This window comes from Musca domestica, unplaced genomic scaffold, assembly GCF_030504385.1.
Source record: "Musca domestica strain aabys unplaced genomic scaffold, Musca_domestica.polishedcontigs.V.1.1 22, whole genome shotgun sequence".
Lineage (NCBI taxonomy): Eukaryota > Metazoa > Arthropoda > Insecta > Diptera > Muscidae > Musca > Musca domestica.
Genome location: NW_026712262.1, coordinates 5,418,230 through 5,432,149, shown reverse-complemented (window position 1 = coordinate 5,432,149; position 13,920 = coordinate 5,418,230). Strand labels below are relative to the sequence as shown.

The following is a 13,920-nucleotide window of genomic DNA, read 5'->3' as shown; positions in this document are numbered from 1 at the left end:
AATTTTGAATTCTAAAAAGGCCCACAACGAACTGTTGAAACGAATCCTAAAATTTTGAGGTGCATTTTTTTGCTGACGAAGTAGCGGGCAATTGCTAGTTCCCAATATTAAGTTCGGGGTAACTCTACCAAGTAGGCATAGTGGGGTAGTACATCTTTTAAGCCTTCTTTGCTGGTTCTTGTTTGGAAAATTCCAAAAAAAATATTTTTTGAAATGATAGACAGAACACCTACCTATGAATTGGTGATGCACCAGCGGGTATCCTTTGCTGTTGCTGATAGGTTGACATATTTGCGGCAGCTTGTTGCTGCTGTTGTTGTTGTTGCTGCTGAGACTGTTGCTGTGAAAGATGTGAGGGTGGTTGTGGCTGTTGTTGTTGCTGCTGCTGTTGTTGGGACGTTGGTCCATTATCAACAGATTGTTTTTGCTGTTGTTGCTGTTGCTGCTGCTGTTGTTGTTGTAAATGATGATGAAGATGAAGTTGTTGTTGATGCTGATGATGTTGATGCTGCTGCTGTTGTTGCTGCTGCTGTTGTTGCTGCTGCTGCTGTTGATGTTGCTGTTGTTGTTGTTGCTGCTGTTGACTTTGACCACCATTAGGTGGCGGCTGAGGACCACCAACCTGTACTGATGAACGTATGGCTGCTTCCATTTCATGCCGAAATTCATAGAAATAATTTTTGTTTTTGTTGTTGTTTTTTGGGTGGGGGTTCTATTCTATTCCTGAACGATCGAGCTGCATCATTGGCATCGTAGCAAGAACAAAATTCGCAATGTTATTTCTCCCTTCTCTCCTCTCTCCCTTCTCTATGTGTGTGTGTGGCGTTATGGAGATGATAGGGAGTTAAAGAGTTCTTGCTGATCTTGCGGCGAGTGGGCGGTCGGGTCGTTTAGGCTGTGAGTTGGACTTTTTACACGAGCCTTATAAAATGTGCAGCGGCCAACAACTTTTCAACACATTTTTTTAATAATCTTTATTTTTTATTAATTTTTTGCTCTGCTTTTTTCCACTTGCCTTTAGATTAAAAATTGATTTTTTTCTCTATTTGCACTGATGTATTTTTTATTTATATAATTATTTGGGCAATAATATTATATATTATTTTTTATGATTTTTTTTACATTTAGAAAATTATTTTTCCAGAAAAAAACAAATTTTCTTACACTTAAATATTTTTTCTTCTTTCTTTTTTTTCTTATTAGCTTGAAGCCTTAAAAACTATTTTTTATTATTATTTTAACCACTTTAAGGATTTTTCTTATAAGATGCGGCCCATATTTTAGAGATATATATTTTTATTAGATTATTTTTTTATTATTAAACTTGCTTACATATATATATATTTTAATTTATTATGAAGAATTATGATTTTTTTATATATATATATTTTTTATTTTATTTTTAAAAAAGAACACAAGTTTTCTTCAGTAAAACTAATAATTTCCACATATTTTTCTTTATTTATTTTTTTCTCTATTTCTTTCTGCCTTTCCAGAGAATTGAATTGAATTTTTTCTCTATTTTTTATTTCAGAAAATTGGAGAGATCATGGAAGATTTTCACATCCTGTAAAGAAATGAAATAAATATGTAAAAAATCAATATTTCTAAAATAAAAATTTAAAAATAAAACAAAGACAAAAAATAATTTCCGAATAACCACGATCACACCACGACGCGTTTTCCTATTTTTTGTCTCTAGAGGGGTATTTGGTGTGCAATTATTTTAGAAGTGTTTGGAAAGGATGTCCTCTATGTGTCGCCCAATTTGCAGTTTGAGTTTGTTTTGTGGATTGCCGGTTGAATAATTCCTGATTTGTTTTTAAATCCAATTTTTGTAAAATCTGAAAAAAATAGAAATAAAAATCGGTTAGTTAGTTGCTCAACTTATTTAAGAGAATAAAAAATTAATATTGAATTTGGACAAAAATATTGAAATTCGTAAGAAATTTGATTCCATTTACATTTTGTTAGAGCTAAGATGTATCAAAAGGAGTGGAATATGTTCAAACCTATATAAAGCCCTTCACAGAATTGGTCTAAGAACCCAAAAACAAACAAAGGATTTTGATATACAAATCTATACCAAAGGGATTTTCAAGTCCGTTTGGTATTTTCCACAATCCGGACAGCAAAATTATAAGAAAAATTGCAGCAAATTGAGAAAAAGTGCTATATTTTTTAAACCAAGTTAAAAAGTATCTGCCTATTTTGTCCACAGATGTATACCGATGTTTGACTTCTGTTATGATTTTACGAACAGTTGACCCATCATGGAGAAGGTCCGAAGTATGGGCCAATATTGTCCAGTTCGTATCTGCCCTAAGTCTGATATAAATATTTCAACCTGCCAGCTTTGGACTATATCGACTACTTCAGGTATCTGATATAGTGGGATGAAGTACAGGGTGAGATAAAAAAAATTGCAACCAACTTTAGACTGCTGGCTCAAAATGGTTCGAAAAGTTGGTTGATCAAAACCCGCGTTGCAGTGGCCGAAAAATGGCTCGTGAGCTGAACATATCGCAATATTCCATTCCGCAAATATTGGAAAATGAGCTCGGGTTAAAGCCATTAAAATTCCAAAAAGTGCAAGAACTTACACCGCAACAGAAAGAAAATAGACTCAAAAGAGCTAACGAGTTGCTTCGCTTGGCCGAAAAGGTGGTGAACTGCCGAATATGATTTTCTCCGATGGGAAAACAAAACAAAATGATCGTGTTTACTTGCCAAAGAGGTCAGCTGAAAATGTGCACCTTCGTTTGACCACCGGAACTCAAACGTCAGCCATGGTGATGGTGTGGGCCGCCATAACAGCCGATGATCGCTCTCTGCTCGTATTAATCGACCGTGGCATCAGAATAGGTTCCATAAGGAGTAGGCCGATGTATCTCATCTCCACAACAGATCTTGTGTTAAAAGAAATATTGGAATATGTGAAATTCGGAATGAATCTGATACTTATTTCTCGTTCTATGAGCGTTCTGGTTGTGTGGGGAAGCAGTGGTCCCATATATTCCATCTTCCAACTAGATATTGTTTTAGCAGAAATATTGGGATGTGAGAAATTTTGACCCCTTGTGGGAGAAGTGCCAGAAGCAGTGTTCCGATATCTACCACCTTCACACCAGATCACGTTTTAATAAAAGTATTAGGGTGTGAGAAATTTAAAGGAAATCTGATACATACTTCGATACATACATATTGAAATTTGTTCCCCTTTGTTGGGGGGGGGGGGGGGTGGTGTTACCAGAAGGAGTGGGCCGATATCTACCATCTTCACACCAGATATTGAGTTAATAAAAGCACTGGGATATGCAAAATTTGAAGAGAATCGGAAACTTATTTCGCATTTTATGAGAGCAACAGCTTCTCAAAATTTTGACCAGTTGTGGGAGAGATTCCAGAAGGTATGTTCCGATATATTTCAATTAATTGAAAATAGAGGTGGGTTAGGGTCCGAATAGAAGCCTATTGTTTTTGGAGATTATCGCAAAATATTTAGGGTATGAAATGGACCAAAAACCGGAAATTTTCCTGATTCTGCAGTTGCTTTACAGACCACAATTAGTGACGAATCGACGTAAAATTTAGAGGTTAGGGCTGGGCAAAAGCCTACCAATTTGGATGGTAGCCCAAAACCTATTGTTATAATTGATGTACATTTAAGGGTTCAAATGAATCAAATGAAAATCAATCGACACGGAATTTTGCATTATGAGAAAATTAAGGACAGGGCAGAAGTCTAACATTTTGGACTTTCGTGTGAACTTGTTTTAAATGCCTATCAGCACTACAGAGAGCATATATATACATAACATTTGTGCGGGGCTGAATGGCATTATTTCAAAAACGAAATCTAAGAAAATGGATCTGAACCTAGGGGGGCTTCCAACATATTATAATGTTGTAGGGTATTACATGGTTGGCCCGCACGACTATAGCCTTTGCTTACTTGCTTTTTTTCTATTTTGTATTTTTAGAAACTTACATTTATAATTTATTGACAAATTCCTAGAACTTTTCCAAAAACTGTTCCCTTGTCGCAACAAAATTGGAAATTCATCATTTTCCCGACCTCTAATTCATTACAAGAATTCTTGAAATTCTCTACGGATTTTCGGGGAATTATTTGACAACTTTGACATTATATGTCAATTGACACACACACACACGCCAACATGGACACCAAGATAGCAAAATTGTCTCCTTCAGCAAAAGAGACCAAAAGTCAAATCAATCGGAAGGGGGGGATGATAGTGGTGGTGGATTATAACTTTCTTTAATCAATAAAATCCCAAATGAGACAATGTTGGGCAAAAAAAAAGGAATCCCATATGAGTACATGTATATATAACATGGATACATACATATATACACGAACTATGTATCTGGTAAATAACGAAAACAAAAGTAGGGAGGTATCCACATTTGTTCAATGTCTTGGCCTTTACGACTAACAAACAACGGCGCAATAAAATACATTTTAATTTGTTCGGGGCAGGCTTCCTCCTCCCCATGTTTCCTTTTTTCTTTTTTTTTTTTTGGATCTCTTTAAATGTCCTCCACAAAAAATATTTCCACACACACACAATCAGCAAAATAACGAATTCCAATTATGTTGCCGGCACACGAACGATTTTTGTTGTTACTTTTGTTCATTTATTTTTGTTGTATTGACGTCAGTTAACAATAATAACAATAACAACAATTGAAACAAACAAATGTCTTCTAATAATAATGATGAAAGGAAGGCGAAGAAGAAAAACTGTTTTTCCTCTTCGTGCCTTGTTAATATTAAATCCCCATAAAAATTTAATAAAATGGAGAATTTGAGGGGGGAGGGGGTTGGATTTTTGAAACGCACAAAAATATATTCTACGCAGCAACACATTTTGCTTTTAATTTATTCCCGACATGAGCAAAGTCCAAAAAAGGAAATTTCAAATCATTACCACCCCGCCATTCCCTAAAATTCCCCTAATTTCAATATTCCCTCGCTATGGCATTCTAAAAATGAAAAAGCAAAAAAAAACATTTGAAATGTTTGCTAATTTATTGCTTTTCAAAATAGAGTTTCGATTATCAGCTCTTATCTCCCATGCCAGCCAGTCACCCAGCCAGCCAAAATATTTGGCACGTTTGCAAAAAAAAAAAAAAAAACATTCGCAAACAATATTCAAAATACACACTCATATACACACACGCAGCTATCAAAACTGGGTTAATGATAAAAAAAATATAAATATTCTACGAAGCAGAACAGAACAAAAAAGACAAATAAAACGCAACTCAACAATAATAGCAACAAAGAAAGCAAAAGAAACGAAGAACATCAGAGATTATAACCAGATTAGGTTTCCGAAAATTAACGACGACAACCCAACTCAAAACTGCCAGCCTGCCTGCCATTGGCAACCAAAGACGAAAGAATCGACCCCGACCCGACCCATCCAAGAACAAAGCAAAAATGTACGGGTTGGGTAACAAAATTCATTTCTCAAGAAAACAGGCAAACGAAGAAAAAAGACAAAGACAACGGAGACGAAGACGAAGAAGAAGATACATTTCTTTGGCATTCTCGCTGGCTGTTCGTTCGTTCCATGGCAAACATTAGCGTAATTAAGATTAAAACCGGATTAATAGGGGCATACTCAGACCGTCAACCCGGACCACTCAAAAAAAAAAAAAAAGAAAAGAAAAAAAATCATGGAAAATTTCCAAGCAAGTAGGGGCAGGTATTATGAAATAAAAGAGAAGAAGTGGGGAAATACTCAGATGCACACACACACACACACACACACTGATGCAAACAAAAAATACATCAAATTAAAAAAAAAAAAAAAACAAAAATGAAATGTGTTAATTAAAAAAAGTGACAATCACATGTACACACACAAACACACTTGCCCGGAAGATTATTGGACTATTCCCGAGGAGGAGGGGAAGTAATATTTGTAGAACCACGCTTAAGGACAAGAATGGATCCCTCCTGGCCTCAAGGGAATGCCATGTGAGAAAAATCATGCCGATGGGGTTCAACAAAATTCTTTAGGAGCTCCATAACTCAGGCCATGATGAAGGGTAATTTTCTCTTATTGAAACAAGTAAGAAAATGTCAGCTGAAGTTTTAAAAAACCGGATAAGTGCCCCTAAAAGTACATCATGTCCCAGTGGTGGGTTTTTATACCCTCAGCCATATGGCTACAGAGGGTATACATCATTTGATAAGTCCAAAACGTTTCTCATAGAAACAAAGGTTTTAGACCCTAATTCCATTTGAATGAAATCCGTTTCAGGATATTTGGAGTCGATCTAGAAGTGTCTGTTTGTCCGTCTGCCTGGCTGGTGTGTACGATAACTCTCCCTATTTCGTCCAAATTAGATACACCGTAATATTATTATGAAACTTGGATGGAGTTCGGAGATGGGTAATATCGGTTCACTCCTTCACCCCCACAAAAGGTCCAAATTTAAAAAAAAAATATTTTACTGCACTAAAAGAGAAAAGATAATATGATTTTGTTCCAACTTTGCAAATCCTAATATACCATCAATGCCACGTCAGGTGCGAAAATGGACAATATCGGCTGCATCAAGTACATCCCCCACAAAGGGGTCAGAACTTTAAGTAATTATAACTCTTATAAAATGTGATGTAACAGACGGATTATCTTCAAATTTCACACACCCAAGGTCTGGTGTGAAGAGGGTATATATTGGTCCACTCCTTCTGGTACTTCCCCTCCCCCCCCCCCCCTCCAAAAAAAAAAGGTCAACATTTTTAATAACCACAACGATCATAAAATCCGAATATGCATCCTATTTTCTTTATATTTCACACATCCCATCATTTCTACTAACACAAGATCGGCTGTGAAGATGGGATATATGGGTCCACTCCTTCTGGTACGTCCCCCACAACGGTTCAAAATTTTGTACATCCATGAAGCTCACAAAATGCGAAATTTACATCCGATTCCATTCAGACTTGGCACAACTCATTATTTCCATCAACGAAAGATTTGTTATGGAGATTGTAGAGATCGGGCCATTCCCTCTGGTATCTCCCCCCACAAAGGGACAGCATTTGGAATAACCTAACCGAGCATAAAATCCGGAATAAGCATTCGGTTCACACATCCCATTATTTCTACTAACACAAGACATGATGTGAATGTGGGATATATCGGCAAACACCTTCTGGTGCTTCCCCTAAAAGGTTTCAAGATTTTGAAAAGCAAAACGCACATTTTTGCACAAGATATATTCTGAAGATTACAGATATCTGCCAACTCCTTCTGGTACCACATCCACAAAGGGTCACAATGCTCATCACTTATATCTGTCATAACTTGCGAAACAAGTCAGCGATATACCAATATTTTTATCTGAATTTAATGAAGTGTAAAAAGTGAATCATCTGGTACCTAACGCATATTTTAACATTTTTCCAAAAAATATCAAATGTCTCATGTAAAGAGAAGGACGCAGTCGATGTAGTCCATATCAGCAATTTGTCCGTCCGTCTGTCTGTCCATGTATTTTTGTAAACAAAGTACACGTCGTATTTATTGCCCTATCCAGATGCAATTTTGCACAAGTCATTTGTTTGACCCAAGGACGAATCCTATTGAAATTGGAGATAATCGGACAAAATTTAGATGTAACTCCCTTTTATTGCGCACCAAACGTGTAGTATAAGCCCAAATGGGAAACAAAAATATGTCAAATTGAGCGAAAATCGGTTCAGATATAGCTATAGCTCCCATATATATTGTTCATCCGACTTAATATTTCTGGCCTCCGCATCCATAGAATGCACTCGGTACCAACATAATTTGGGGAAATGTATGAAATACATCACGAAAATACATTTCCCAACTTTTACGAGATCGGTTTAGATTTGAATATAGCTCCCATATATATCTCTGTCCGATTTGCCTTTTATTGTGCACCAAACGTGTAGTATTAGTCCAAATGGGATGAAATTCGGTATTTATGACCAAATGGAGCATAGAAACAAGTATGTCAAATTTAGAGAAAATCGGTTCAGATATAGCTATAGCTCCCATATGTATTGTTCATCCGATTTGATATATTTTTATTTTTTATTAATATTTTTTTATTATTATGTTATATGAAGCTCTACTAAATATACAAAAGGGAGTAGGGTATCATAAAGTCGTCCCCGCTCAACTTTTAGACTTTCTTTACTGGTTTTTAAATCAATCACACGATATTCGAAGCTAAACCAAAAAAAAAAATGTTTTTTTTTTATTTAAATTGTTAATGGTGTTTTCGATTTAGACTACTTCATCCAGTCAAACATCGACTCATTCGATACTAAAAATAATATTCTGAATTTTTAAATTTAAATTCTAAATTTCTATCATGAAATTAAAAGGGGCTGTCAAGGCTTACAATTTGCACATTAATAAGGCCTTGTTGTTTGAAAAAAAAGAAACATCAAATCTAAAACTGAATATCTTTAATCCAACGCTTTGTTGGGCTTCCACATCAGCAGATACAAAAAAGTAAGTTTTCATTCAAACTCGATTAACATGTTTGAAGCTTAAATAAAGCCTCTATTAAAAAAAACGAAAATACAAAAGGATGATTACCCAATTTTAATTTATTTCAAGATAAGTAGGTATTCAAACAAATATTTCCAAGCAATATCGATCCTATTGTCATTTAAATCAGGTGAATCACCCATTTTATTACCTAGCTATAAACAATTTTATTTCAAATAAAACCCAAAAGATTTGTTTAAAAAAAAAAAACTTGTCTGTCTGAATTTAGTTTAGCATTGCAAATGAGCCACTCTCACTCAGCCACTCAAAAGAAAATAGTTTTTATTTTATTTTGCTTGTTTTTTCTCTCTCGTCTTCTGATTGTGTTTTGTGGGCGTTTCAAAACACGATGCGATTGGAAAATTTTTAATGAAAGGGGGCATCATTAATGACAAAATTCGATGTTTAACATTTTAGAAAATTTAATTCCTCTCAAAGGCATAATTAAAGGGAATTGTTGTTTTTTGTTCTGGCTTGTCAAATTAGTAATGCCATTAATTAATGAGAATAATGAAAATCTTCTTTTAATTAATGGAGGGGAAGAGAGGGTAGTGGCGAGGAGTTGCTATTGTGGGTATTGATGTTGACAGCGTATTATAACCAAATTAAATATTTATAAAGTATCTACACGTGTTCGCCAAAAATAATCAAAAATTCTAAAAAGCAAACACAGCAACAACAACAGCAACAAGTATTTGTGTTGCCATTTTTTGTTAAACCTTCACAAAATAATAAGGGATTAAGAGAAACAATACAGAAAATTGTGTTATATATGCCGACATATACTTAGGTATATACCTGGGTACAAAATTAGAAAATATTATGAGATATGAAGAAACTGAGATAAAACAAGTAAAAAAGCAGTACAGAACAGCAGAACAGACTTTGAATACCCTCCAAAAATGTTTTTCAAAAAAAAAAAAAAAAAAATAAAATAAAATCCGCGAAAAATTCTGTTAAAATCTTAAAAATACCGAATATAGCCTTTATATAGAGAGGTACTGTTATATAGGGCCTATACGAAGACCTGGACCTGCATAGACAATTTTCTGGCATAGACTGTAGATCCCATTACGAACATTAAATAAGAAAATTTAAACAACTCCGGTGATTAATGTCACAAAAATCATCAAAATACCGAATATAGGGAGGAACTGATATATGGAGCCTATATGAAGACCTGGACCTGCATAGACAATTTTCTGTCACCGGCTGTAGTACCTAGTAGGAACTTCAAATACGAAATTTCAAACCATTTCGGTGAATATTGTACCAAAAACCTGATCTATGCAAAATTTTAGCTTCCTATCTTTATTTGTTTTGACTCTAGTGTGATTACAACAAACAGACGGACGGAGTGACGGACAGCGCTAAATCGTCTTAGAATTTTACGCTGATCAAGAATATATATACTTTGTTGGGTCTAAAATTATTATTTCGATGAGATACAAACGGAATGGCGAACTTAATATACCCTCCATACTATCTATGATGGAAGATATAAAAAACCGTTGTCTTTCATATTACGTGTCCCCTTTTCTCTTTTCTCCCGATACTTCTCTTTCGAATCGAGCGGAGCACTTTGATACCCATGTATTTACAATATTAGTCCCAGAACCGTCTTGCTGTTGCAAGTTCAATAGAAGAGGAACCCAAGAACAAAGGAAACAAAGTTTTCTTTGGTATTTCTTGTAAATCTTACAACCGCACATTTTCGATTTTCCTTCACCGTTCTACATCCATTTCAAGAGCTTCAGTTTAAATAAATTATTGTCAAATGCCGCTTTTAATATCATTTGTTATTTTTTGCCACACTTGGCCAAAGTAAGTCAATTTAATGTGTGGCCATGCAACTTTAAAATTGCGGCAATGCACAATGAACACAATGACCTCCACACCACTTAGGCATGCATGCATGCATACATACATATTTACATATTTTCGTTAATCAATCTAATCCAAATGCCATTACACCATTCTCACCCGCCCTCCCACATCTTTACACATACAATTACTCTCTCAACAAAGCCTCTTTTGTTTTTAATCTCTCCCCTATAGATCATTATCATCAACATGAGGTGAACTCAAAGTTCATGCGACTGCAGTCAGCAATGACATCGTCGACGTCGTCGTCGTCATATCCATTACAAGTTTTCTTTCTTGCATGGGCACAAATTATTTTGTCCATACTTAATTTTATGATTAATCTTTAAATACAAGTTTCTGTGGCTGGACGGACAATTGTTGTTTTTGTTGCTAGTTTATTGCGTGTCATTTTACAAGAGAACATGATTACTCTGGTTATTTTGAAAGGCAAAGGGGAAAATAATAATGCTTCCCCTCCTTTTGCTCTTTCAAAATAATGCCTATTCATGCATTCTCCTCTCACTATCCCTCTCTGGGGGATAAAAAAAACAAAAACCCCCCTTTCGATGATTGCATTGATCTATTAAAGGCCTACTACCACTGTTTGGTTATCAGCTTGCTAGCTGACTGGCGGACTGGCCTGACAGGCAGAATGGTCTTAATAGCCGGTTTTTATGAGTAAACAACATCCACATACACTTGTGCTTTGGACTTTGTTGTTGCTGCTGACTGACTGGGTCCGTTTATTTTGTTCTTTGTGTTGTGTGTGTTGTTTTTTTCTCTTCTTTTTCTTCTTGGCTTAATATTTCATTTGTATTGGGTTGCCAGTCGGGTAAATGTATGAAGTTGTTGTTGCTGCTGTTGTTTGATTTAAAACATTGTTGCTTATAATTGCCTGCCTGCCTGTCTGTCAGTCAGCCAGCCAGTGAGTGAGTCTGACTAACTGACAAGCGCAGGAAAAAATGTGTGTGTAGGTCTTGTCGGAGTTTTTGCCATGTTGCCACATTTCATTTGGCGCACACACACACAAACACACTCCACATTTTACACACGACTAACGAACGAACGAACATGAATTGTCGGTCGTTTATAAAGTCTAAACACGTCAAACGATACAACCAACATACCGACATACACCGCAATAAAAACAATTCTTGGGCAGCCAGCCAGTCATTCATACAACAACGACAGAGACGACTGCGACGCTGCTGATGATGATGATGACGACGACGACCACAAGCAATAACGAACCAAGTATTTTTTGCTGAGCTGTTGTTTGTCTGTTGGTCCAACCAAACGACCAGTTTGACCATTGTCCGGACGGGATGAATGCGACATTTGGTCGGTTTGTCGTATCGTTCGTTCGTTTGGTTGGTTGGTTGGTTAGTCAGTCAGTCTGTTGTTCCTTGTAAATGTGTCGCTCGCTCTTTTTTGTTTGTTTATGTCCATCCGACAGCACACTGTGTGTTGCTGGCGTTGTTGTTGCTGCCTCATGTTTTGTAGGTCTTTATCGTTAAGTCGTCATCATCCTCGCCGTCGTAGTCATCGTCGTAATACAACAACAACACCACAACCATGTCATTATTTGTTGTCCGTATGAATGTAGGTTTGAACATTGCTGCTGCTGCTGTTGCTTTGTCGATTGTACGCGAGCAACCCGGCAACATGTTTTACTTCTTTCTTTCTATGGTTGGTTGGTTGGCTGGTTGCTTGGTCTGCTGTTGTTGTGTTCATTTCTATAATTTAATGCTTCTTCTTTGTTTTGTACTTAATGTTCGTTCGTGGTCTTCCTTATATGGATTGATGGTATGTTTACGTTGTTATATCCCCTACATCAACAACTAGTGAGGATTGAACACACAACTCTGCATTATAGAATAAAAATAGCTAAATTCCAAGGTGGGCACTTAACTAAAGGTACCAAAGGTCGCTATGTCACAGAGTCGGTATTTTTGGTATTTAAATTCAAATAAATTGGAATTTTTATAAATTTAACAAAAGAAAAACTTATTTTAGCTGTCTCGTGTAAAATTTTCTTTGAGAAAAGATACATTACAGTGTCATAATAGTATCGCCAATTGGAATGACCTCGTTACCAGTGTTAGGTCATATTTATCACTTAGATAATATTGAAGCAGCAAGGAGGCCTACAACACTATGCATATTTAGTAGAGATTCCGTAACAAAAGAATTTTTTTGATGTGGATAATACCACCTATCAACATTTGTCTTTAGAGCAGTTATAGTTTGGCTTCAGAGGGAACTAATATATATGGGAGGCATATCCGATTCTGAATCGATTTTCACTAAATTTGATGGAAACACTTTTATCTTTTATACCAAATAACATTGCAATAGAATGCATATCAATTCAAGAAGGATTTTTTTTAGAAAAAATATATATCGGAGCCGTGTTCGGCAAAATGGAAACGTACGTCCCGAAATTCACTCCATTTGGGCTGATTATTTGCACAATAAACCTGAAATCGAATTAAGGGAGCTATATCCAAATCTTAGCCGATCTCATTAACATTTGTCAAAGGTATTTCCGAGCTCTATAAAATATCTGGTACCAAATATCATTGTTGTCGAATGCATATTACCAATGTGAGGGACTAGGATGAAACATATATATGGGAGCTATAGCTATATCTGCACCGATTTTCACCAAATTTGACGTACTTGCTTCTAGAATGAATTCGGTCGGATGTGCCGATAGATATGAAGATATATATGGGAAATATATCCAAATCTGAGCCGATCTTGATACAAATTGGCAGAGGTATTTCTGGGTTGTATCTGATATCTGGTAGCTAATATCATTCTTGTGGGGTGCATATTACGAGGGACATATTATGAGGGATTTAAACACCAAATCTGATTATATGGGAGCTATAGCTATATCTGAACCAATTTTCTTTGATGTACTTGCTCTTGATGTACTTGCTTCTAGACTAAATTCGGTGGGCTGTACAAAAATTAAAGTCATTTGGACTTATATTGACCATTTGGTGCACAATTAACCCGAAATCATTTGAACATATGTGGGAGCTATATCTAAATCTGATCCGATTATCAACAATTTCAATAGAGTTCGTCCTTGGCCACTCTGCTTTATTTTTGCGTTTTTTTATAGGTTGGTGTGTCTACCCTAAAATTTGTAACAATGCAAATGAAAGCGATTCGGGTGAGTAATGTTTACAGCTCTTTTGCTGAGAGTTTGCAACATTTTGCCGTGTACATTTCTTGTTGCAATCACTTGAATCTTTTGTTCTTCCTTTATGGGTACCGTAATTCTCGCAAGAGAGAATTAAACCTACTTACTCTCTCAGAAAGAATTTTGCTGGACAGCGCCTTTACAAGTTTTTCCCAAGAAATATTATTCCATAATGCATAGTGTATCAAATGGATTGTGAGGTTCCTCCGATCCACAGAGTCCACAAAAGCTTATATCAGAATGAACGCGCTACGCTTTGTC

The 13,920-nt window shown here is 35.9% G+C and overlaps 1 protein-coding gene across 6 annotated transcripts in view; it reads right to left on the bottom strand.

The window, feature by feature from the left end:
* LOC109612913 (uncharacterized) overlaps positions 1-13,920 on the bottom strand; it is a 206,019-nt gene that overhangs the window by 171,052 nt on the left and 21,047 nt on the right. For all 6 annotated transcript variants that reach the window (XM_059122947.1, XM_059122948.1, XM_059122943.1 and 3 more), the window contains exon 2: positions 234-1,567. In XM_059122947.1, the coding sequence (XP_058978930.1) occupies positions 234-652 (419 nt within the window). In that variant the 5' untranslated portion in view covers positions 653-1,567. The remainder of the gene's footprint in view (positions 1-233; positions 1,568-13,920) is intronic.